The sequence below is a fragment of the Lithobates pipiens genome, unplaced genomic scaffold (assembly GCF_037356315.1).
Source record: "Lithobates pipiens isolate NorthernLeopardFrog02 unplaced genomic scaffold, aLitPip1_a1.2 Scaffold_30, whole genome shotgun sequence".
Classification (NCBI taxonomy): Eukaryota; Metazoa; Chordata; class Amphibia; order Anura; family Ranidae; genus Lithobates; species Lithobates pipiens.
In genome coordinates, this window is record NW_027507791.1 from 44,988,562 (window position 1) to 45,014,158 (window position 25,597).

A 25,597-nucleotide genomic window follows, 5' to 3' on the forward strand; every position below is an offset into this window, starting at 1 on the left:
TTGAACAAGCTGAATTTAGAAGCTAATTGGCTACCATGCACAGCTGCAGCAGATTCTGAGTGCATCAGTTGTAGTACCCAGAGTCAACATTTCCCTATATACTAAGAGCCAAATGGCAAAAAATGCATGATTTTGCCCCAAAGAAGTTTGTGTATTTATTAGAGCCTTTACCAACAGGCAGGGGCGTTGCTAGGTCTACAAACGGTCAGGGCCTAGAGCCCATAACAGCATAGTAAAGAAAGTCCTACGCTTGGGCAGGTATACACATGTATATAAAGTAATATAGGTGTGTGTATATCCCCAGAGCCCCCCACTTACATCAGGGTCCCCAGAAAGCCCCCCCTACATCAGGGTCCCCAGAGAGTTCCCCCTTACATCAGGGTCCCCAGAGAGCCTCCTCCTTACATCAGAGTCGCCAGAGAGCCTCCCCCTTACATGAGGGTCTCCAGAGAGCCCCCCTACTTGCATCAGGGTTTTCAGAGAGCCCCCCTTCTATTAGGGTCCCCAGAAAGCCTCCCCCTTAAATCAGGGTCCCCAGAGAGCCTCCCCCTTAAAATCAGGGTCCCCAGAGAGCCCCCCACTTACATCAGGGTCTCCAGAGAGCCCCCTACTTGCATCAGGGTTTCCAGAGAGCCCCCCTTTCATTAGGGTCCCCAGAGAGCCTCCCCCTTAAAATCAGGATCCCCAGAGTGCCTCCCACTTACATCAGGGTCCCCAGAGAGCCTCCCCTCTCCTTGGGGACCCCTGCAGACACTCAGGGCTATGGGTCCCAGATTCGGGGCCATAGCCCCAAAAGCCCCCCCCCCCCTAGCAACGCCACTGCCAACAGATGACAAGCGATGCAACACTCAGGTGTGAACACATATATTGAGAACAATAGGATTCTGCATCTTGAGCATTGTAGCGCAACAAAATTGAAGGCTTAAGCGGGCCGTACATTATACAATTTTCATGTACATTTTCCTTTAGATTTATCATCAACTATGTAGTGCAAGGGCCTGCCTGATTGGATGCAAATTAAAAGTGTTGTTTAGGTTTGACCTCATAATATATGGTTTGTGGTAAATCTAAAGGAAAATTGTACAAGAAAAACTGTATAATGTATGGTCAGCCAGTGATTTACTGCTCCATCTTACAATGCAAGTCTTTGGGTCGCTGAAAACAACACACTCCCTGCATGGCTGAGATCTTATATCAGCAGCTGATAAGGAGAAAGGCAGAATCAGAGGAAACTGTGTCTTTGCTGCCTCTAGTGGCTACAGGAGTTTAGCAGGGAGGCTGAATCAAGAGCAAATCTCCATTTAGCCGTCACAATTTTTGCATGTAATACATTAACAAAAATATGGAAAAATCAAGCTTTTAAAAAATGTGAATGTTGCATAAAAAAAACAAAAAACAAAAAAACTTTAAAGCTGAACATTATATTAATAGCCCAAAATGTAGGTTTATCAGCAGGACACTTTGCTTATTTCTTTAGGCCTGGTTCACACTAGTAAGATGTGATTTTGATCCCATTTCAGGTGTAATTATAAAATGTGACTTCTTTGTGATTTTGATGAGATTTTCATGCGATTTTATGAACTACTACTTCTTTTGAGGGACCAAGGATTTGTTTTAGAGGAATGTTCAAGGTTAAAATAAATTGAAATCACTTTTCAAGTCAACTCAGAATCGCATGTACATACAATTTCAGTGCCTTTCCACCGAAGTCTATGGGACCAAAATCACACTGGAATTGCACTAAAGTAGCTACAGGAACCTTTTCCAAAATTGCTCCCTGATGGGTCACATTGATGTAAATGGACGGCATTCAAAACAAGGTGACTACATTGTCATTCGATTCTGTACGATGTTGACATAGTTACATAGTTAGTAAGGTTGAATAAAGACACCAGTCCATCCAGTTCAACCTGAGTGAGTGTCTACAATTGTCCCTATCCCTGTACATTGCACACTCACATCGGTCCCTACCCTCAAGGAGCCCACAATCCAAGGTCCCCATTCATATACTAGGGCCAATTTTGGACAGAAGCCAATTAACCTACCTGCATGTCTTTGGAGTGTGGGAGGAAACCGGAGTACCCGGAGGAATCCCACCCAGGCACAGGGAGAACATGCAAACTCCAGGCAGGTAGTGTGGTGGTTGGTATACGAACCAGTGACCCTTTTTACTGCTAGGTGAGAGTGCTAACCACTACACCACTGTGCTGCCCTTGCAGTGTTGCATTGATTGACGTTGCATCAGAAATACTAGTGTGGACCAGGGCTTAAAGTCGTTCTAAAGTCAGGCTGGGTTATGGCTTTTTACCTTAATGCATTGTTAAAAACCTTCTGGGTGCAGCTTCCCCTCACCCCCCCCCCCCTTACATTTACCTGAGCCCCATTGCAATCCAGTAATGCGAATGAGAGCAGCAGCTCTCCCCAGTCTCTCTCTCCTCATTGGCTTACACAGCAGCGGGAGCCATTGGCTCCTGCTGCTCTCAATAACAGTCAGTAAGCCAATGAGGAGAGGGTTGGGCGGCGAAGCCAATGTCGATTCACAGGAACACAGCAGACGTGAGCCTGCTCGAATGTCCCCAATAGCAAAAGGAAGAGGATCCGGCTGCTATGTGCAAAACTATTACACAGTTTAATGTCTTTGAGAGGATAATGATGGCCGAATACGGAGAACTGCTGGTTCAACAACTATAGCTCTTAACGATGATCAACACAGGCTACGCATAAAAATGAAATATCGACGCTTTAGAATATAGAAGTTGTATTTTACATGTATATTTTTTGTAAGACCTACCACCACTATATCTTGAAGGCATCTGACCCATCTTCTGTTCTTGGAGAGCAAAATGGTAACTAGACCTTTGAAAAGAAAATACAAATGATGTATATTATATGTGTAGCGCACTCCTAGTCTAGTGATTGTGTACTGTTCTACTTTTGGGGACCACTCCTACAGAGTCTCAGTTCTGGCCTTCCCATTGATTACAAATACTGTTTAGAGAAGCCTAGCCTCATCAGGAGTGTCCTCCTGCTATAGGTTCACATTTTTTTACATTGTTTTTTGGTGTTCCTGACTCTACTCACTTTCCTTCAGCATGGACTTGACCCCATTGCATCATGCATCTGAGCTTTCCTCTACTGCCACTAATGCCATGGATAGGACATCACCAGGACTCATGTTTTTTATAGACATTCCACCAGTGCCTCTTCCATGTGAACAGCAGATCACCTATCCCACCCCCCCCCCCTCTCTCTTTGGGTTATCCTTTGGGGTATCTTCTGATTTTGCAATACAAAAGGTCCCCAAGGTGTCTCATTAAACACAGGTTCTGTGGCCCCATCTGCTTCTCCAGTGGTCTCCACCATCTTTGGACATCTCTGTGGTTTTACTAAACCCCCTTCCACTCTGGAAGAACTGCATTACCTGCAGACCAGGTGTTCTTTTATGGTACATATGGAATTATCAACATCCACACAACTTAGAATTAAAGCTGAAGTTGAGGTATGGATATTTTTGCATAGTTACATTGGTTCAACCTGAACCAATGTAAATAAGCATGTGCCATATCTTGCCAATCACAGGAAGTCACTGGCTGAGTATGGGTGCCCAGGGCAGCCATCAGACATTTTTGGGCCCCTTACACAGCTTTAGGCCTGGCCGCCCCCCCCCCCCCCCCCCCCCAGCCTGACCACCAACATTCCCCAGGGCTTGCCCATGGGCCATCCCACCAAATCCACACACCGGCCACCTCACCTGTTCACACTCAGCCCCCCTCAATCCTGTATATATGTCAGCCTCCCTCACACCTGTGTATATATGTCAGGCCCACCCCCCACACATGTATATATGCCAACCCCTCTCACACCTGTATATATACCAGCCCCCCTCACACCTGTATATATGTCAGCCCCCCAACACACACACCTGTATATATGTCAGCCACCCACACCTGTATATATGCCACCTCCCTCTCACACCTGTATATATGTCAGCCCCCCCACACCTGTATATATGCCAGCTCCCCCTCACACCTGTATATATGTCACCCCCCACACACTTTTATATATGTGAGCCCCCCACACCTGTATATAGGTCAGCCCCCCACCTATATATGTGCCAGCCCCCTCACACCTGTATATATGTCAGCACCCCCCCCACACACACCTATATATATGCCAGCCCCCCTCACACCTGTATATATGCCAGGCCCCTCACACCTGTATATATGTCAGCCCCCCTCACACACATGTATATATGTCAGCCCCCCCAAATGTATATATGTCAGCCCCCTCACACCTGCATATATGTCAGCCCCCCTCACACACCTGTATATATGTCAGCCCCCCACATGTATATATGTCAGCCCCTTCACATACCTGTATATATGTCAGCCCCCCCACATGTATATATGTCAGCCGCCTCACACACCTGTATAGATGTCAGCCCCCCCACACACCTGTATATAAGTCAGCCCCCCCACACACCTGTATATATGTCACCCCCCACACACTTTTATATATGTGAGCCCCCCACACCTGTATATAGGTCAGCCCCCCACCTGTATATGTGCCAGCCCCCTCACACCTGTATATATGTCAGCACCCCCCCCACACACACCTATATATATGCCAGCCCCCCTCACACCTGTATATATGCCAGGCCCCTCACACCTGTATATATGTCAGCCCCCCTCACACACATGTATATATGTCAGCCCCCCCAAATGTATATATGTCAGCCCCCTCACACCTGCATATATGTCAGCCCCCCTCACACACCTGTATATATGTCAGCCCCCCACATGTATATATGTCAGCCCCTTCACATACCTGTATATATGTCAGCCCCCCCACATGTATATATGTCAGCCGCCTCACACACCTGTATAGATGTCAGCCCCCCCACACACCTGTATATAAGTCAGCCCCCCCACACACCTGTATATAAGTCAGCCCCCCATATGTATATATGTCAGCCCCCCACATGTATATATGTCAGCCCCCTCACATACCTGTATATATGTCAGCTCCCCACATGTATATATGTCAGCCCCCTCACACACCTGTATATATGTCAGCCCCCCACATGTATATATGTCAGCCCCCCTCACACACCTGTATATATGTCAGCCCCCCCCACATGTATATATGTAAGCCCCCCTCACACGCCTGTATATATGTCAGCCCCACACATACACAAATCTGTAAACACACAAGCCTCTGACCTCTACCTGTACACAAACAGCCCCCCTCCCTTCCTTTCACAGCCACTACGTGTAAAGGGAATCTTCCTACCTACTCCCAGCTCGTTTTCACAAAGCTGACATGTTGCTGACACAGAGGAGCACAGTACAGCTAACTCACATGAGGGGTGCACATGCATATAGTAGCCAGAGGTGGCAGTAAGGAGCTAGGATGTTTGAGCTCAATGACACAGAGAGCAGCAGAAGCTGCGAGACCATTTCTATAGTGCACAACAGGGCTCCCCTTCACCCATCCTGACCTCCCCTGGCCCGGGTGGGCCCCTCAGTCCCCTTACAGTTATCGGCTGTACCCCCCCCCCCCCCCCCCCCCCCGATGGCGGCCATTCAGAGAACACCTTGTATTCTCTTAACGAGGGTCCATGCACACTGGCTTAAGAAAAAAAAAACACTGCTCCTAGGGGAGTTTAGCATTTTGCCTGTAGAAGCAACTAATGTTATCCTATGTGTCCGTTTACACTTTATTAGCAACAAAATGTTATAAACACAACATACTGCTGTATAGACTAAGTTTACCTGGACCGTATCTCTAGATCTCATTAGCTTGTATGCTTTGCCGCTCTGCCTATCTATTGTTGGAGTGTTTTACAGTCAAATCCAAATTCCCCCGAGTCTCCAACATGTCCTTTATACATTGCCAGGAAATGGCGCCCCCCCCAGACAGTAAACATAAATGATGTTACCTGCAATTCTCTTCTAAGATCTGTGCTTTCTTGTTCCCGGCACTTCCTGGTCGGACTCTCACCACACCCAGCAATTTACCTGCCTGCGGTTCAACACGTGAAGATACGCCGATGAACCCTTTCACTGCCAGAGCCCTTTTTACACAAGTATAAATAAATATTTTTAGGTATGAAGATTTGTAACCCCCCCCCCCCCCCCCAAACATACACTTTCTTAACGCAAGACCGCGAGACACCCTAGAGAATAAAATAGCGGGTAGTTCTAATTTTTTTTTTTATGTTAGTGCAACAGTTTATGAAACACAAAATGTCAGTATAAGTACTCAACCTCTTCCGGACCACCGTACGCCGATATACGTCCTCGCTTTGAAGAGGAATATCGTTGTTATGGCAGCAGCTAGCAGCCATAACCCCGGTATCCTCTTCTTCAGTCCGGTTTCCGATAATAGTGGTCTCTGTGGTGGATTCGCCGACAAGATCACTTTTATTGGCAATGGGAGAGGGCCTCCCCTCCGCCACTTACCGGAGCCGTCGATGGCGGCGGAGACGGTCGGATCCTTCTGCTTTCTGGGTATGAAGACAAGTGACAAGACAAGTGAGTGGAAGATGGCCCCCCCCACCCGTCTCCATACCATTGCAGGGCAGAAGCGACGTCAGATTCGCCGACAAGATCACTTTTATTGGCAACGGGAGAGGGCCTCCCGCCAAGCTCCGGTGCCCTCCGCCACTTACCGGAGCCGTCGATAGCGGCGGAGACGGTCGGATCCTTCTCCTTCCTGGGTATGGAGACAAGTGAGGGGAAGATGACCCCCCCCCCCCACCTGTCTCCATACCATTGCAGGGTAGAAGCGACGTCAGAACGTCACTTCTGCCCATAACTCTTAAAGGGCCATTTTTTATTTTTTTTTTCAAATAACATTTATTTTTTTTAGTTTTATTTTTATTGCATTTTAGTGTAGATATGAGATGTGAGGACTTTTTGACCTCAGATCTCATATTTTAGGTCCTGTCTTGCTTTTTTTTCTATAATAAGGGATTTACTTTCCTTGTAATAGGAATAAAAGTGACACAACTTTAAAAAAAAAAAAGAACAGTGTAAAAATAAAAAATAAAAGGTAAAATAAAAAATAAAAAAATGAAAGAAAATTGTAAAGGCACCGCGCCCCGCCGAGCTCGCATGCAGAAACGAACGCATACGTGAGTAGTGCCCACATATGAAAATGGTGTTAAGACCACACATGTGAGGTATCGCCGCGATCGGTAGAGCGAGACCAATAATTCTAGCCCTAGACCTCCTCAGTAACTCAAAACATGCAAGCTGCGGAATTTTTTAAATGTCGCCTATGGAGATTTTTAAGGGTAAAAGTTTGTCGCCATTCCACGAGCAGTGTGACATGTTGGGTATCAATTTACTTGGCGTAACATCATCTTTCACAATAAAAAAAAAATGGATGACCGGAAGCTTCAAGGGAAATAAATCTACATGACAAAGAAAGCTCAACACATTCTCCCTATTGACCAGCCTGAAAAAGGGGACCTGTGAATTGCCACCGTCAATTTCAGTACTGGTCGGTGTTCCTCAACAACCCCCCTAGTGGGGCCCCTCCCTCCCCAGGCCCCATAGCTGTCATGGGTATTGTTATCGCTATATATCACACAGATAATCAGGTTGAAAAAAGACACAAGTCCACCCAGTTCAACTGACATGTCATTGATAAACTAAAATGCTGCATTCAATAGAATCAGATTACGAGAGGGAGGAGATCAGAGAGACACTAATGCCGCGTACACACGACCGGACTTTGACATCAAAGGTCCGACGGAATGATTCTGGCAGACCATTCGATCGTGTGTGGGCTGCAGCGGACTTTTGATTTGCAAAAATCCGTCAGACTTTAGAAATGGAACATGTTTCAAATTTTTCCAACGGAACTCCGCCGGACCCAGTTCCTACCGAGAAATCCGCTCGTGTGTATGCTAGTCCAACGGACAAAAACCGATGCTAGGGCAGCTATTGGCTACTGGCTATGAACTTACTTATTCTAGTCTGGTCGTACGTCATCACGTTCGAATCCGTCGGACTTTGGTGTGATTGTGTGTGGCCAAGTCCGTTCATTCGGAAAGTCCGTCAGAACTCTGTCAGAACTCCGCCGAAAGTCCGTCGGACCTAGTCCCTCGAAAAGTCCAGTTGTGTGTACGCGGCATTAGAAAACTTCTTCAGCGGGAAGGATGGCCTCCTGACTGAATTCTACTCCCATTATCAGGAGCTGCTTGCCCCTAGATGGGTTTCTCTTTTTGACCAATTTTTCTCCCTGAATCTATGTGGCGGCGGTGGGGGTGGTGGTGTTGGTGTTCAAAACGGGCAAGGACCCAGAGGACTGCTCCTCCTATCGGCAAGAAAACTTCTTCCAGGATTTTCTAAATATGGTTTCTTGATAGACCATGAAGCACTAACCCCTGAAGGAGCTGCTGGTTATTTTTGGGCTTACAGTTACTTTTCGTTCTCCTTGTGACACGTCTAGGGGATGTCCCATGGTAGATGGCCCAGTAACTTGAGACTGACAATAGATCCAGTTGAATGGATTTTATTTGCAAACGTCAACCATTGAACAGTCTTTTAACTTGGGATCAGAGGGTTGGAAAAGAAAGTTCAGGTTCTCTCAATGTCAAAGTCTGGAAACGTTAAGGAACTTGCTTACTTTGACGGCATCCAGAGAATAGCCATTCGCAGCTGGATTAACACTGAGGTTGGACAGTCCCTCTCTCACAAGGCCTAGCAGTCAACAAGGTGCTTACTCAGGAACAAAGTCTTTATCTCCGACATTGTTGCAGAACACGTAGGGAAACTAAGCTGTAGAACACTTGTAGGATACCTGGATCTTTCAGCCTGCTTGGCGATATCCCCAAGACCGGATTCTCTCGGTTACTTCAGCCCTTCCAGGCTCTTGTTAAGAAAACCAACCTCACGCATGGTATTCTTCTAAAGAGTCCTCCCCTGGAATGCTCGAAGTACACTGGGTCTCTCCTGGACCGGACAGAGCACCCATCCACCTTGGAATCCTTCCTTAGTTCCCTTGCCTTTGGCTAGCCAGCCACGAGGCATCAAAGTCTGGTGGAACCGCACCCCAGGCCATAGCCTTCCCAAGGGCTGGTCGGGAGGACCAGGACCATTTACTCAGCACAGCATACTGGACCGGAAACCCAGAACCACGTGACGTCCTGTCTTAAATACCCTCTCCCATAGGGCACAGCGGGAGGGCCACTCCCACTGACCTGACTCCAGGAGGGAATAATTCAAGCACCTCACCAGACCATAGTTCCACGCCTGCCACCAGAGACAGTGCCCTCTGTGGCCAGGCTGAACATCTCACAGCCCAGTCAGACTGACACAGAAGCCAAATTTTGTCAAATTGTAGTTTAGGTAAAGCTTTAAAGTGGTTGTAAACCCTTACAACCAACTTTGACCTACAGGTAAGCCTAGATTAAGGCTTACCTGTAGGTCCAAGAAATATTTCCTAAACCTACACGGTTATCTGAGAGGCAAAAATTGCTCATTCCTCAAGGAACCCCTAGCAACCTCTGGAGGAACCCTATGGTTCCATGGAACCCGGGTTGAGATACCCTGCTTTACATGGTTCCTTTAAACCTCAAGAGGTTCTCAACATTTACAGTACCTTGAAAAATTATTCATACCCCTTGACATTTTCCACATTTTGTCATATTACAACCAAAAACTTAAATGTATTTTATTGGGATTTTATGTGGTAGACCAACACAAAGTGGCACATAATAGGGAAGTGGAAGGAACATGATAAATAGTTTTCAACATTTTTTACAAATAAATATGTAATGTAAACTGTATATGTAAATTTTTGTCTATCCCTCCAGGTTTGGCAAATAATTGGAATAATATTGAATCAAAAACGAGAGAGGGAAATAGGGATTTTGACGGTGCAAATATTAGCTAGATGATAGACATTATTCGATAGGATACAAGATTGTATTACAAATATTTATTAAATTCAGAGTTAAAATTCATTAACAATTATTAATGAAATATAAAAACACAGGACAATACGATGCAGTGGTTGTTTTCGTTAAGCACACATGATCCCAACATGTTTCGCAGTAGATTGCTTCTTCAGGGGATGCGTGAATTTTTCAAAGAGATCTTGAACCACTACAAAGATGATAATGTAGGGAGTTTGTCCACCTCAAGAGTCACCCACAGCCATGCTAAATCGCAGGGGGCTAAAAAAACGGCCAAAATTTAATCGATTGAAAAATTGTTGAAATATGGGTTGATGTTTAACCACTTGCCGACCAGCGCACGACAATGTACGTTGACAGAATGGCACGGGCAGGCAAATGGGCGTACATGTACCCGCGGACTCGATCGCCGCGGGCATACCCGCGATCGTCTCACGGAGCGGCCAAATGAAGAAATGCCGTTGTAAACAGCATTTCTCCATTCTGCCTAGCAACTAGTGACCCTGATCTCTGCTCCATGTGATTGGAGCAGAGATCAGTGTTCACTAAATGAAAAGCCCAACCCCCCCACAGTTAGTAACACACCCCTAGGAACACTTAACCCCTACACTGCCACCCACTGGTTAACCCCTTCACTGCCAGTGTCATTTACACAGGAATCACTGCATTTATATAGCAGTGATTACTGTATAAATGACAATGGTCCCAAAAATGTGTCAAAAATGTCCGATGGGTCCCCCACAATGTCGCAGTCACAATAAAAATCGCTGATCGCCGCCATTACTAGTAAAAAAAAATAATAAAAAATTATCAATAAAAATGCTATAAAACTATCCCTATTTTGTAAACGCTATAACTTTTGCGCAAACCAATCAATAATCGCTTATTGCGATTTTTTTACCAAAAATATGTAGAAGAATACGTATCGGCCTAAACTGAGGGAAAAAAATTTTTTTTTATATATTTTTGGGGGATATTTATTATAACAAAAAGTAAAAAATAATGTGTTTTTTTTCAAAATTGTCGCTCTATTTTTGTTTATAGCGCAAAAAATAAAAACCGCAGGGGTGATCAAATACCACCAAAAGAAAGCTCTATTTGTGGGAAAAAAAGGACGTCAATTTTGTTTGGGAGCCACGTCGCACAACCACGCAATTTTCAGTTAAAGCGACGCAGTGCCGAATTGCAAAAAGTGGTCTGGTCTTTGACCAGCAAATTGGTCCGGTCTGAAAGTGGTTAATACTGAAGAAAACAATTTACCGAAAGGATACCAGTGGTAAGTAATCAATCTTGAGAGGAAGCGTCACCCTTGGCTGCAGATAGCCATTTATGTATATATATATATGGAAATTTTTGTCTATCCCTCCAGGTTTGGCAAATAATTGGAATAATATTGATTTACATATTACATCTGCATTGCCAGGTCTGTAGAGGTGAAGGTTTAAAGATTTTGAAAGTTTAACGCATTAGTCTCATTATCATAGCAAATGTATGGGTCTCATATCACAGTGAATGTACAGATCTCATATCACAGTGAATGTACGGGTCTCTTTATGAGGCAAAGGAACCAATTTCATGCCCACAGCAAAATGGAGCTCATTGACGCAGTGAATGTACAGGTCTTATGGCCATGGGACATGTACGGGTCTCATTCTCATGGCTCTGGCTCTGTTCCTGGCTAATGTACAAGTTCCATTGCCAAAGTGAATGTAACCGTCATGAAGAATGACATCTCTCAACATCAGACTTCTTCACGTGTCCATTGAGTTTAATCAATTGAAATATCAAGGCCTGGTTTCTGAGCTCTCAGGTTTATCAATGATCTTCTGTCTTCAAAGGGCAGCCTGTGATTAAAAAAGAGGCTATAAGGAAGAAAGAGAGAAAATTATCAGATATTAAAATATTTCCACAGTTGTTAGAAAGCAAAACATTACTCAACAATCCGCAATGAAATGTATAGGACAACATAAGCGAAACGCTTTCTTTCGTTTTGGAGGCAGTGAAAATGGGTTGGAACTCCTGTTGGGTTTTTGATGTGTACGACCCACCAGGGAGATTTCCCCTTCCTTCCTTACTCAAAGTTTGATGTGCTCCCCAAGTTTAGGGCAAATGCCACCTTAGGCAGTAGTCACCACAAAAGGATTTCCTTATTGGAAGATTTCCCTCAAAGCCTGCCGTGGCGACAACCAATAAAGTTATAATTTTTCATTGCTTTCGGTCCACCAGGCCAAGCCGTCAAGCATAATGTCAGTTACGGGGTTGGGAAAAAAAACATTTAACACTGTCAGGGGTGTTTAAGCCCTTGTACACAGGGTCGGACATTCCGACAACAAAATCTGTCGGATTTTTTCAGACGTATTTTGTCCGAGACTGGTGTTGCATACACATGGTAGGACAAAGTTGACGGGAAAATCCGATCGTTCAGAACGTGATGACGTTTGTTCGTTACGACGGGACTACGTTGCGGCTGGTAGCCAATAGCTTTGGTCTCATAATTTGATCTGAGCATGCGTGGCACTTTGTCCGATCGGAATTCTCTACAAACGATCGGACAAGGTCATGTTGTCGGAAAATTTTATCAAACGTTGTTGGTCGGACATTCCGACGGAAAAAGTCAGATGGAGCCCACACACGGTCGGATTATCTGACAACACGGTCCGATCAGACTTTTTCCGTTGGAATTTCCTACCGTGTGTACAAGGGCTTAGAGTTATCACTCCTAAAGAAAGTAGGAAAATATCTGATTTGCTGCAAGGATCAACAGATAATAAATTACCGTATGTTATGGGGGTATTCAGGAACTTAAAAATTGATAGTGACAGACAGAAAATGTATGTTGTTTTTAAGGAAATAAAAGCTTCACCGCGGCAGGGGGCAGCGGTGGTGCAAAAAAGGAAGAAAGTGGGACTTTAAATGAAGCTCAGGATGACAAAAATGAGTAAAATGGTGGAAAATAAGGATTTAATAATGCGTAAAAACAAGTTTACATACAGTTCATTCCATGTATACAAGAATGCACCCATAACATGGTGTCAATCTGCAACCTGGCAATAATTGATAATAACATATTTACAACCATTGATATTCAAGGTAAAATAAAAGGGACCACCATACTCATAGTTGGATACAAATGTTGAGATAATAACATCTGCACTGTCAATAGGCTCAAAAACCCAAATATGTTAGAAGAAGTATAAACACATATCATGATGGTTGTGTAGTTCATACACTAGTAGCTCGACGCGTTTCGCGGCTTTAAACCGCTCTTCAGGAGCAGACATGTAAGATATCTGCAATAGGAAAATATTTGTAGGTAAGTTTACTAAATCAGGGTAGGGGGGGTGGATAAAGCCCCCCAAAAGCCTGTATAAAACAAAAATGGCTTACAAATATGTGTGTGCTGGAAGGCAGGGCGCCAAGGACCTCAAGCCACCCCAGAGCATCAGTGTTGTTTTTAACATTTTTCCCCTTGTTAAATTTGAATGATAGGTTTTTCCTTTTCTTCACTTTCATACCATACCTTAGATAGGATTAGTACAATTCACAGAAGATAAAGAGCCATCCAATTGACAGTTGAAAACCCTTTTATCAAAGTATAAAAAAGAAAAAAACCTTCATCTCATCATCATTGTCTGGTGTTGGATCCACATACCTGACGCTCTTCAGGCCGGGTGATTTCAGGATGAGTTCTCGGAGGTAAGGGGTTGAGGCACCTGTAAGGCTGTTGTTACTCAGCTCCAGATGTCTGAGGTTCTTATTGTTAATCAGAGGCATCATCAATGGGAGGTGTTCATCATCCAGCAAAATATCCTGCAGCCTGTCCAAGAGGATAAAAAAGTGTCATGTCTACTCCAAAAAAGGTTATGCTCATTTTTAAAAGTAATATATAGTTTACAAATTTCAAGACTCACTTTCCTCTATTTTCCATCCCTCTCCTCTCCTCTCCTCTCCTCACCCTCTCCCTTTCCCCTCTTCTTCATCCCTCTCCCTTTCCTTTTCTCTCTTCTCCTAACCCTCTGCCTTTCCTCTCTTCACCTTTCCCTTTCCCTTTTCATTCTTCTCCTTTCCCTCTCCCTTTCCTCTCTTTTCTTTTCCCTCTCCCCCTCCCTCGCCCCTCTTTTCCTTTCCTTCTCCCTTTCCTCTCTTCTCCCTTTCCTCTCCTTTTCCTCTCTTCTCATTTCCCTCTCCTTTTCCTCTCTTCTCTTTTCCCTTACCCTTTCCGCTCATCTCCCTTTCCTCTCTTCTCCTAACCCTCTCCCTTTCCTCTCCTTACTCTCTCACTTTCCTTTCCTCTCCTTACCCTCTCCCTTTCCTCTCCTTACCTTCTCTCCATTGCCCTCTCTTTTCCTTTTTCCGTCCTCTCTTCTCCTTTCCTTGTTCCTTTACTCTCTTCTCTTTTCCTTTGCCTCTCCCTTTCCTCTCTTCACCATTCCTCTCACTTTCCTATATTTTCCTTTCACTCTCATTTCCCTCTCCTTTCCCTCTTCCATTCCTCTCTTCTCCTTTCCCACTTCTGTTTCTCTTTCCTCCTTTCCCTCTTCCTTTCCTCTCTTATCCTTTTACCTCTCCCTTTCCTCTCTTTTCCTTTCCCTCTCATTTTTCTCTCTTCTCCTTACCCTCTCATTTCCCTTTCTTATCTTCTCCTTTCCCTCTTCCTTTCCTCTCTTCTCCTTTTCCTCTCCCTTTCCTCCCTTCTCCTCTCCCCTCTTCGCCATCCCTCTCCCTTTTCTTTCTTCTTTCACTCTCCCTTCCCTCTCTTCTCTTCTGTCTAGCCCTTTTAATTTCCTTCCTCACTTCATTACTATTCCTTACTCCATTCTTTCCCTTACATCTCTTCCTTTGTTCTTTCTTTCCTATCCCCCTCCCTTCTCCTCTGTCATTGATTTCCTCCCTTCCTTATCCTTCCCAACCTACCAAAGTAGCGTGTTCTCTTTAATGGTGGCCCCCAACTGCTGCCTATACTTACATTTACATTGCTTCCTCACTGCTCCTTTTTCCCAAAGGATAAAGAAGAAGGAGGACTCGCCCCTCACGTAACATTGCCAATAACCAACTATACATCATGGTAAGAAGAAGGGCAGCAAGTCGAATGCTCTGCACAGCGATGGTATACTCACATCAACTGCTCCACAGTGCAGGTTGGACAGGACAAAGCCTCCATCAAGTCACCAAAGTAAGCACAGGTCAAATAATTAAATGATAGGATGAGTATCTTCAGAGATTGGTTACTTCTTATTCCCGATGCCAAAAGGGAGCAGGAAGTGTCCGCCAACCAGTTGCTGCACAAACTGGAGGAAGAAAAAGGAATGTAAGCGCATGGGAATCATGAAGCTTCTATAAATGTGTGTGTGACATCCCTTCACTGACTCTTGGCCAGCAGGTCCCATATGGTTGAGGGGCTTTTCCATAGAATTTGCTTGGTGAGTTTTTTTTTACAAAATAGGTTTCCAGTTCTTACCTCAACCCTTCCCATTTACAGAGGCTTGGGACTGCCATACAGAATGATAATGCCAAAGAAAAGAACCGATTACTATACCAGCATGTCTTTGGCATATAGTAGGAAACTCACACAAGCACAGGGATAACATGCAAACACTATACAAACAGTGTCCCAATTTAGATTCAAATCAAGAACCCCAGTGTTGCATAGCAAAAACGATAACCACAATGCCATTGTGATACCCATGTGTCAATTAAAGCCCATCACAACCCAAAAAGGTTTTTGTCTAACTTTGGATTTAGAGTTATGCCCCATACACACGATCAGAAATTCTGCCAGCAAAAGTCGGATGTGAGCTTTTGGTCAGAAATTCCGACCGTGTGTACGCTCCAACGGACTTTTGCTGGCAGAATCCCAGCCAACAAAAGATTGATAGCAGGTTCTCTATTTTTCGGTCGGAAAAAGTTCCTAACTGAAAATTTGTTTGTCTGTATGCAATTCGGACACGCAAAAATAATCACGCATGCTCGGAAACAATTCGACGCATGCTCGGGGAGCATTGAACTTCATTTTCTCGGGTCGTCTTAGTGTTGTACGCCACCGCGTTCTTGACGGTCGAAAGTTCCGAAAACTTTTGTGTGACCGTGTGTAGGCAAGGCAAGCTTGAACGGAATTCCGTCGGAAAGACCATCCAAGATTTTTCTGATGGAAATTCTGATCCTGTGTACGGGGCATTAGGAGGTGTTCAAACCTCTGTCAGGTGTATATTTCTGTATGTGTCCTCACCAAGGAGATTCACCATCTTTATTTGTCTTGGTCACCATTGTTACCAGGAGCCAAAGCAATGGGAAATCAAAAATCTCTTTTCCTGTGTGATTCACATGAGGTGCAGTGCAGTGTGATTTAAGCCCATTCATTTTGAATGGGCTGAACAAAAAGTAGTGCATGCAATACATTAAAAAAAGACTCCGCAACTGGATATCATGGTACTCATTATTATTATTATTATACACAATTTATATAGCACCAACAGTTTACGCAGTGCTTTACAATGTAGAGGGTGGACAGCGCAATTACAGAAATGTGTATGCTTTAAGAGCATATTAAATAAGTGTATTAGCCAGTGCATCCCAATGGGAAAAACATTTAAAAGCACTAATAAAAGTCCTGGATGGCTTAACTCCAACATAAAAATGCATATAAAAGCAAAGGAGAAGGCCTTCAAAAAATACAAGGCTGAAGGATCATCATCACCATTCACACTTTACAAAGAATGCAACAAGAAATGTAAGGGTGCAATAAGGGCGGCTAAGATAGAACATGAAAGGCACATAGTGGAGTAGAGTAAGAAAAATCCCAAGAAATTATTTAAAGAGGAGCTGCACCTAAAAAAAAAATATTAAAAGCCAGCAGCTACTAATATTGCAGCTGCTGACTTTTAATAAAATCACACTTACCTGTCCCAGGTTCCAGCGATGTCGGCGGCAGATGACGAGCGATCGCTCGTCTCGCTGCTGCCACCGCCGCCATCCTCTGTCAGGGAATCGGGAAGTGAAGCATTACAGCTTCACTGCCCGGTTCCCTACTGCGCATGCGCGAGTCGCGCTGCGCGTCTCTTATGGTCCCCCGCTGTGTCTCTGGGAACTGTGTGTTTCCCAGAACACAACGGGGGGGGGGCGGAGCGTCTGCGGGGGTCTGCGGCGGTCTGGCCGGAAGTGGGTGCAGTTACCTGGATTATCCAGGTAACTGCACCCCCCTCCCCCCTGAAAGGTGCCGATTGTGGCACCGGAGGGGGGGAGGGATAAGATTAGCGGAACTTCCCCTTTAGGGTGAAGAACCGCTTTAAGTGCATAAATAGTAAGAAAGAGAGGTCAGATCATATTGGTGCAATAAAAAATGAGGAAGGGAATCTGGTTACTAAGGATGGGGAGATGGCAAAGGTATTGAATTTATTATTCTCTTCAGTCTTCACGAGGGAATCGGGGGGCTTCAGTAACCAATACTGCAATATTTATCCTCATGGTTAACATAGGAGAGAATTAGAAATAGACTTGAAAAACGTAACATTAATAAATCACTGGGACCAGATGGCTTGCACCCGAGGTTTCTTAAGAAAGTCAAGTAATTGCCAGATCATTGTTCCTTATTTTTACGAACAGTCTACTGACTGGAATGGTACCAGCTGATTGGAGAAAAGCCAATGTAGCACCAATATTTTAAAAATGGCCAAAACACTGGCCAAATGGCCATCCCTGGGAATTACAGACCAGTTAGCCTAACATCAATAGTATGTAAACTCTTGGAGGGGATGATAAGGGACTATATACAAGATGTTAGTAATGAAAACAGTATCATTAGCGGTAATCAACATGGATTCATGAAGAATCATTCTTGTCAAACCAATCTATTAACCTTCTATGAGGAGTTGAGTTGCCAGCTAGATAAAGGAAGGCCCGTAGATGTGGTGTATCTGGATTTTGCAAAAGCATTTGACACAGTTCCCCATGAACTTTTACTGTACAAAATAAGGTCCGTTGGCATGGACCATAGGGTGAGTACATGGATTGAAAACTGGCTACAAGGGCGAGTTCAGAGGGTGGTGATAAATGGGGAGTACTCGGAATGGTCAGGGTTGGGTAGTGGGCTTCCCCAGGGTTCTGTGCTGGGACCAATCCTATTTAATTTATTCATAGACGACCTGGAGGATGGGTATGGGGTAAACAGCTCAATCTCTGTATTTGCGGACGATACTAAGCTAAGCAGGGCAATAACTTCTCCGCAGGATGTGGAAACCTTGCAAGAAGATCTGAACAAATTAATGGGGTGGGCAACTACATGGCAAATGAGGTTTAATGTTGAAAAATTTTAAATAATGCATTTGGGTGGCAAAAATAGGAATGCAATCTATACACTGGGGGAGAACCTCTGGGGGGATCTAGGATGGAAAAGGACCTGGGGGTCCTAGTAGATGATGGGCTCAGCAATGCCAAGCTGCTGCAAGCAAAGCAAACAGAATATTGGCATTAAAAAGGGGATCAACTCCAGAGATAAAACGATAATTCTCCCGCTCTACAAGACTCTGGTCCGGCCGCACCTGGAGTATGCTGTCCAGTTCTGGGCACCAGTCCTCGGGAAGGATGTGCTGGAACTGGAGAGAGTCCAGAGAAGGGCAACAAAACTAATAAAGGGTCTGGAGGACATTAGTTATGAAGAACGATTGCGAGCTCTGAACTTATTCTCTCTGGAGAAGAGACGCTTGAGAGGGGATATGATTTCAATATACAAATACCGTACTGGTGTGGGGACCCCACAATAGGAATAAAACCTTTCCGCATAAGGGAATTTAATAAGACACGTGGCCATTCACTAAAATTAGAAGAAAAGCGGTCTAACCTTAACCACTTGCCGACCGCCGCATGTACATATACGTCGGCAGAATGGCCCGGCTGGGCAAATGGGCGTACAGGTACGTCCCTTTGAATATGCCGCCGTGTGGTCACAGCGCGATCGCGACCCTGTCATGAGCGCCGTGAGTAGGATCGCGGGTCCCGCGGACTCGATGTCCGCAGGGATACCCGCAATCGTCTCACGGAGCTGAAGAACGGGGAGAGGCTAATGTAAACAAGCATCTCCCCATTCTGCCTAGTGACACTGACACTGATCATAGCTTCCTGTGATCGGGAGCTATGATCACTGAAGTGTCATTCGTAGCCACGCCCCCCCAACAGTTAGAATCACTCCCCAGGACACACTTAACCCCTCCCTAGCCCCCTAGTGGTTAACCCCTTCACTGCCAGTGTCATTTTTTACAGTAATCAATGCAATTTTATAGCACTGATCGCTGTAAAAATGACAATGGTCCAAAAAATGTGACAAAATAGTCCGATGTGTCCGCCATAATGTCGCAGTCACAATAAAAATCGCCGCAATTACTACTAAAAAAAAAAATTGTTAATAAAAATACCCTATTTTGTAGACACTATAACTTTTGCTCAAACCAATCAATAAACGCTTATTGCGATTTTTTGTTTTACCAAAAACATGTAGAAGAATATATAGTGACCTAAACTGAAGGAGAAAAGATTATATATTTTTTGGGGGATATTTATTATAGCAAAAAGTAAAAAAAAATTGTTATTTTCAAAATTGTTGCTCTATTTTTGTTTATAGCGCAAAAAATAAAACCCGCAGAAGTGATCAAATACCACCAAAGGAAAGCTCTATTTGTGGGAAAAAAAAGGATATCAATTTTGTTTGGGAGCCACGTCACACCACAGCGTAGTTGTCAGTTAAAGTGATGCAGTGCCGAATCGCAAAAAGTGTTCTGGTCAGGAAGGGGGTAAATTCTTCCGGGGCTGAAGTGGTTAAAAAAAAAACCTAAACAGTAACGTTATCCCAATTTTATTGTATAATGTCAAAGATGATGTTACGCCGTGAGAATCGTAATCTTTATTCTTAGCAAAAAAAATTTGTGATTCTAATGTTTCCCAGAATCCTGCAGCTCTCAAGTGCAGAGAAGGGATTTGGGGTCTTATAGACCCCAGATCTCTCCATAGAATACCTGTCACATGCCTATTTCTTTCACAAGGATGTTTACATTCTTTGTGACAGCAATAAAAGTGATAAAAAAAATTTAAAAATTAAAGCAACAGTGTAAAAAAAAAAAAATATATATTTTTTTTGGTCTTTGGCCAGCCAAATGGTCTGGGGGTTAAGCGGTTAAACTGCCTAGAGGGTTCTTTACTGTAAGAGCGGTTAGGATGTGGAATTCCCTTCCACAAGCAGTGGTTTCAGGGGAGCATTGATAATTAAGATAAGCACCTGAACAACCGCAACATACAGGGCTATACAATGTAATACTGATGTAAAAAAAACACACATATGTTGGACTTGATGGACTTGTGTCTTTTTTCAACCTCGCCTACTATGTAACTATGTATGATCCTCCCCCCTTGGCCAATCGGAAAGCAGGTCTGATACCTGTAACCCAATTGGCTGAAAGGACAGGCGATCCTATTGGATGCCTTAGAGGAGGAGAGACGACGTGTGGCGGAAGCGAGGAGGAGAAGAGCCACTGGTGGATACCTGAATGCCTGCCGATGCCTGGTGCCCTAATGCCCGCTGCTCCTCGGATGCCCGCCGAAGCCCGGTCCCCACTGCCTAGATGGGGTAAGTGCTAATGGACTGACCGTCAGACAGCAGGGTTGTTTGCTGCCCCCCCCCCAAACAAAAAACCACCAGCCGCCACTGCTTCTAATACCCAAGTAAACCTTAAAACGTTGACCAAAAACGGTTAAAGTCGTTTGAGGTTGGTGTGAGATACGTTGGTGAACGGCCACAACCAGTCCCACCAAATGCCTTCTCATTTACATGGGTTCTACTCACTCCAGTTCCTCTAATTTGCAGGTAGGACTTGACAAAGCTGCCATCAGGTCACCAAAATGAGGCCCATCCACCTTGTTATAAGACAGTCGAAGTATTCGTAGAGATGTGTTGGCACTGATTGCAGGTCCTAAATACGAGCACGCCCGGTCTGTTAGTCCAGTAGCTGCCAAACTACAGGAAGGGAATATAAAACAAATCTGATTAAAAAACAATTGATTCTGGCAACATTTGTGTGACCCGTGTGTATGCAAATACAAGTTTGAGCCAACATCCTTCGAAAAAAAAAAATCCACGGTTTTGTTGTCGGAAAATCCTATGTTGTGTACAGGGCATAACTGATAAAAGGCAATATTCCTTCCACTGACCCCAATGAAGAGTCAACATGTCCTCCACTGACACTACCCTGTTTCCCCCGAAAATAAGACCTAGCGTGATTTTTGGTGATGGCTACAATATAAGCCCTACCCCCCCAAATAAGCCCTACCCTGTTTCCCCCAAAAATAAGCCCTACCCTGAAATAAGACCTACAAGGACTTTAACTAGGGCTTACTTGGGGGGTAGGGCTTATATTTCAGCCATCACCGACAATCACGCTAGGTCTTATTTTTGGGGAAGCAGGGTAATGTCCTGTACACACGATCGGACATTCCGACAATAAAATCCATCTGATTTTTTTCCGACGGATGTTGGCTCAAACTTGTCTTGCATACACACGGTCACACAAAGTATGTCGGAAATTTCAATAGCCAAGAACGCGGCGACGTACAACACGTACGATGGGACTATGAAGAGGAAGTTCAATAGCCAGTAGCCAATAGCTTCCGTCTCGTAATTTATAATAAACATGCATGGCACTGTCAGAGAACTCACTGTGTGAATGCCCGTGCAGCAGCAGCTTATTTTTGTTTTTCCGTTAATGCTAATGACCATGCGCGGTGTCCGCGACAGAGGCAAATGAGTTCCGGAACGAGCAGGTGCACGTGCAGGCCAATAGGAACACGTGTGCGCACTCGCACGCACGTTCACGTCCACCAATCCTGCCGCATGACACCATATATAAACAGGGTCCTTACCTGATAGCAGTGCTGGATCGTCTTCAGCTTGTTCCTGAGATACCTGACCGCTCTTGAACCTGTTAGCTTGTTCCTGACTACCCGACTTGCTTGACTATTCTCCTGGATCACCCTTGCTTACTACTTACCTGGATTTACTATACTGACCTCGGCTTGGACTCTCTACTTCGGCTTGCTTCCTGATTTTGTACCTCGCTGCCAGCACTTTGCCCTCCCTTGCCTGTCCTTGACTACGAACCTGCCTTCTGTTCCTGTACCTAGTTGCCAGCCAGTTGCCAACCTTGCCTGTTCCTGACATTGCAGTATTCCTACTTACCTGCTTGGCTTCCGCCGAACACTTCCGGTGACCAGTCTTCACTCCCTCCTCCGTGAGGATCCAGTATCTCCGAGCTTCAGTCTTCAGCCTGCAGGCATCTGCACCCTTTTTCGCTGCCTCAGCACTCCCTGTCCTCACCACCAGGGGTGTTGAGACCGGAACCGTGCAAGAGAGGCCACCCTCAGCATTCGGGCTCTGCTGTAAGGTACTTGACAGGCACTCTGTGCTTCGGAATTGGCTAAACACAAATCGGAATTTACGCGATCGGATTTTGTTGTTGGAAAAAATTTGATATGCAGATCTCAAACTTTGTGTGTCGGAAATTCCGATGGAAAAAGTCAGATGGAGCCCACACACGGTTGGAATTTCCGACAACGCGCTCCGATCGCACATTTTTTCAGTCGGAAAGTCCGACTGTGCTGCGTACAGGGCATAACAGTGGGGCATAATACCTCCAACTGATGCCCACGAGGGGGCACTACTTCTCCCACCGACACCAATGATGAGGCACCATGTCTTCCACTGACACTAATGCCGCGTACACACAATCGGAATTCCGGTCAGAAAAAGACCGATGAGAGCTTTTCATCGGAAAATGCGACGGCGTGTAGGCTCCATCGGACTTTTGCTGGCGGGATTCCCGCCAGCAAAAGATTGATGCTGCGTACACACAATCGGAATTCCGGTCAGAAAAAGACCGATGAGAGATTTTCTTCGGAAAATGTGACCGCGTCTAGGCTCCATCGCACTTTTGCTGGCGGAATTCCCACCAGCAAAATACTAATGCCGCGTACACACAATCGGAATTCCGGTCAGAAAAAGACCGATGAGAGCTTTTCATCGGAAAATGCGACCGCGTGTAGGCTCCATCGGACTTTTGCTGGCGGGATTCCCGCCAGCAAAAGATTGATGCTGCGTACACACAATCGGAATTCCGGTCAGAAAAAGACCGATGAGAGCTTTTCATCGGAAAATGCGACCACGTGTAGGCTCCATCAGACTTTTTCTGGCGGAATTCCTGCCAGCAAAATACTGATGCCTCGTACACGCAATCGGAATTCCGGTCAGAAAAAAAAACGATGAGAGCTTTTCATCGGAAAATGCGACCGCGTGTAGGCTCCATCGGAATTTAGCTGTCCGAATTTCCGCCAGCAAAAAAATTTGATAGCATGTTCTCAATTTTCCCGACGGAAAAACATTATATCGGAAATTCCGATCGTTTGTGCGCAAAAACTCACGCATTGCTCAGATTCAACTACGAGATGGAAGCTATTAGCTACTGGGTATTGAACTTCCTTTTTCTAGTCCCGTCGTACGTGTTGTACGTCACCGCGTTCTTGGCGGTCGCATTTGGTGTGACCGTGTGTAAGCAAGACAGCCTGAGCGAAATCCCGCCGGGAAAACCATCAGAGATTTTTCCGACCAAAATTCCGATCGTGTGTACGCGGCATTAGAGTGTGTTCGCAATTTTTCAGTCAGAAAAAGTTCCGATCGTCTGTACCAATTCCGACGCGCAAAATTCCTACGCATGCTCGGAAACAATTAGACGCACTCTCGGGAAGCATTGAACTCCATTTTCTCGGCTCGTTGGAGTGTTGTACGTCGCCGTGTTCTTGACGGTCGAAAGTTAAGCAAACTTTTGTGTGACCTTGTGTATGCAAGCCAAGCTTGAGCGGAATTCCGTCGGAAAAACCATCCAAGATTTTTCCGACGGAAATTCCGCTCGTGTGTACGGGGCATAACATAACACTATTTCTCCCACTGATACCCCACAGGTGCTAGGTCATTTTTTTTATTCCCACTGACCACCAGGCCTGAGACATAGGAGTTGATTTACTAATACTGTAGGGTGCAAAATCTGGTGCAGAACTTCCAGGTTTTTTGTCAAAGCTTAAAGCGGAGGTCCACCCTAAAGTGGACCTCCGCTCATCGGAACCCTCCCCCCCTCCGGCGCCACAATTGGCACCTTTCAGGGGGGATGGGGGTGCAGATACCTGTACAGTACAGGTAACTGCACCCACTTCCGGGATAGCTCTCTGCGGAAAGGGGCGTAGATTACGCCCCTTTCCGAAAGTCCCCCGTTGCCTGCTGGGAAACACACGGATCCCAGAGGAAGCGGGTCCATCATTATTGCGCAGCGCGACTCACGCATGCGCAGTAGGGAATCAGGAAATGAAGCCGAAAGGCTCCACTTCCTGATTCCCATACCCAAGATGGCGGCGGCAGCACCCGAGAGACGATCGAGAGATCGGCTTCAGGTGCCGACATCGCGGGCACGCTGGGCGGGTAAGTGTCACTATTTTAAAAGTCAGCAGCTGCAGTATTTGTAGCTGCTGGCTTTAAAAAAAAAAAAAAAAAACGCGGACTCCCGCTTTAAGCACTTAAGGACCGAGCCTCTTTTTGAGATTTGTTGTGTACAAGTTAAAAACAGTTTTTTTTTTTTGCTAGAAAATTACTTAGAACCCCCAAACATTATACTTTTTTTTTCTAACACCCTAGAGAATAAAATGGCGGTCGTTTGCAATACTTTGTCACACCGTATTCGCGCAGCGGTCTTACAAGCGCACTTTAAAAAAAAATTAAAAATACGCTTTATTAAATTAATAAATAAGAAGTTTATTAACAGTAACCTTAGCCAATTTTTATTGTGAAAGATGAAGTTACGCCGAGTAAATTGATACCCAACGCGTCACGCTTCAAAATTTCGCCCAGCTCTTGGAATGGCGACAAAATTTTACCCTTAAAAATCTCCATAGGCGATGTTTAAAAAAATTCTACAGCCTGCATGTTTTGAGTTACAGAGGATTTTAAAGTGAAAAACAAAAATACATTAAAATTTAGCAAAAAATCAAAAAAAAAAAATTAAATTTTTTATTTTTTTTAAACTTAGCAGAAATGCCTGTTGCTAAGCATATCGTCCTAATCTGCCTCTTCCTCCTCCGCGGTGATCTTCGGTCTTCTCTCCTCCGTGCGGCGTCTTCTGGGTAATGGGGCGCTGTGTGTTCTGGGAACTGTGTGTTCCAGAACACAGCGCGCCCCCTTCACAAAGCGATGCGCGACTCGCAGCATGCGCAGTAGGAAACGGGCAGTGAAGCCGCAAGGCTCCACTGCCTGTTTCCCTTAGTTAAAATGGTGGCGCCGGGACCCGAGAGCCAAGGGACGGGTCAGCCTCGGGCGGCCGACATCGCGGGCTCCCTGGACAGGTAAGTGTGCTTATTAAAAGTCAGCAGCTACAGTGTTTGCAGCTGCTGACTTTAAAAAAAAATTATTTTTAAAGCTGGCCCTCCTCTTTAAAGCGTGATGTGTTGGGTATCAATTTACTTGGCGTAACTTCATCTTTCACAAAAAAAGAAAAAAAATTTGGCTAACATTACTGTTATTAAACTTCTTATTTTTAAATGAAAAAAAAAAGTGTATTTTTTTTTTTTTTAAAGTGCGCTTGTAAGACCGCT

General features: G+C 45.0%; 1 protein-coding gene across 1 annotated transcript in view; it reads right to left on the reverse strand.

Annotated features, from left to right (window-relative positions):
* The window catches only part of LOC143942192 (uncharacterized), a 116,505-nt gene that overhangs the window by 64,843 nt on the left and 26,065 nt on the right, over positions 1–25,597 (reverse strand). The window contains exons 8-11 of the mRNA XM_077463446.1: positions 20,757–20,927; positions 15,049–15,219; positions 13,584–13,748; positions 6,465–6,508 (exon numbers count right to left, since the gene is read on the reverse strand). Coding sequence (XP_077319572.1) covers positions 6,465–6,508; positions 13,584–13,748; positions 15,049–15,219; positions 20,757–20,927 — 551 coding nt within the window. The remainder of the gene's footprint in view (positions 1–6,464; positions 6,509–13,583; positions 13,749–15,048; positions 15,220–20,756; positions 20,928–25,597) is intronic.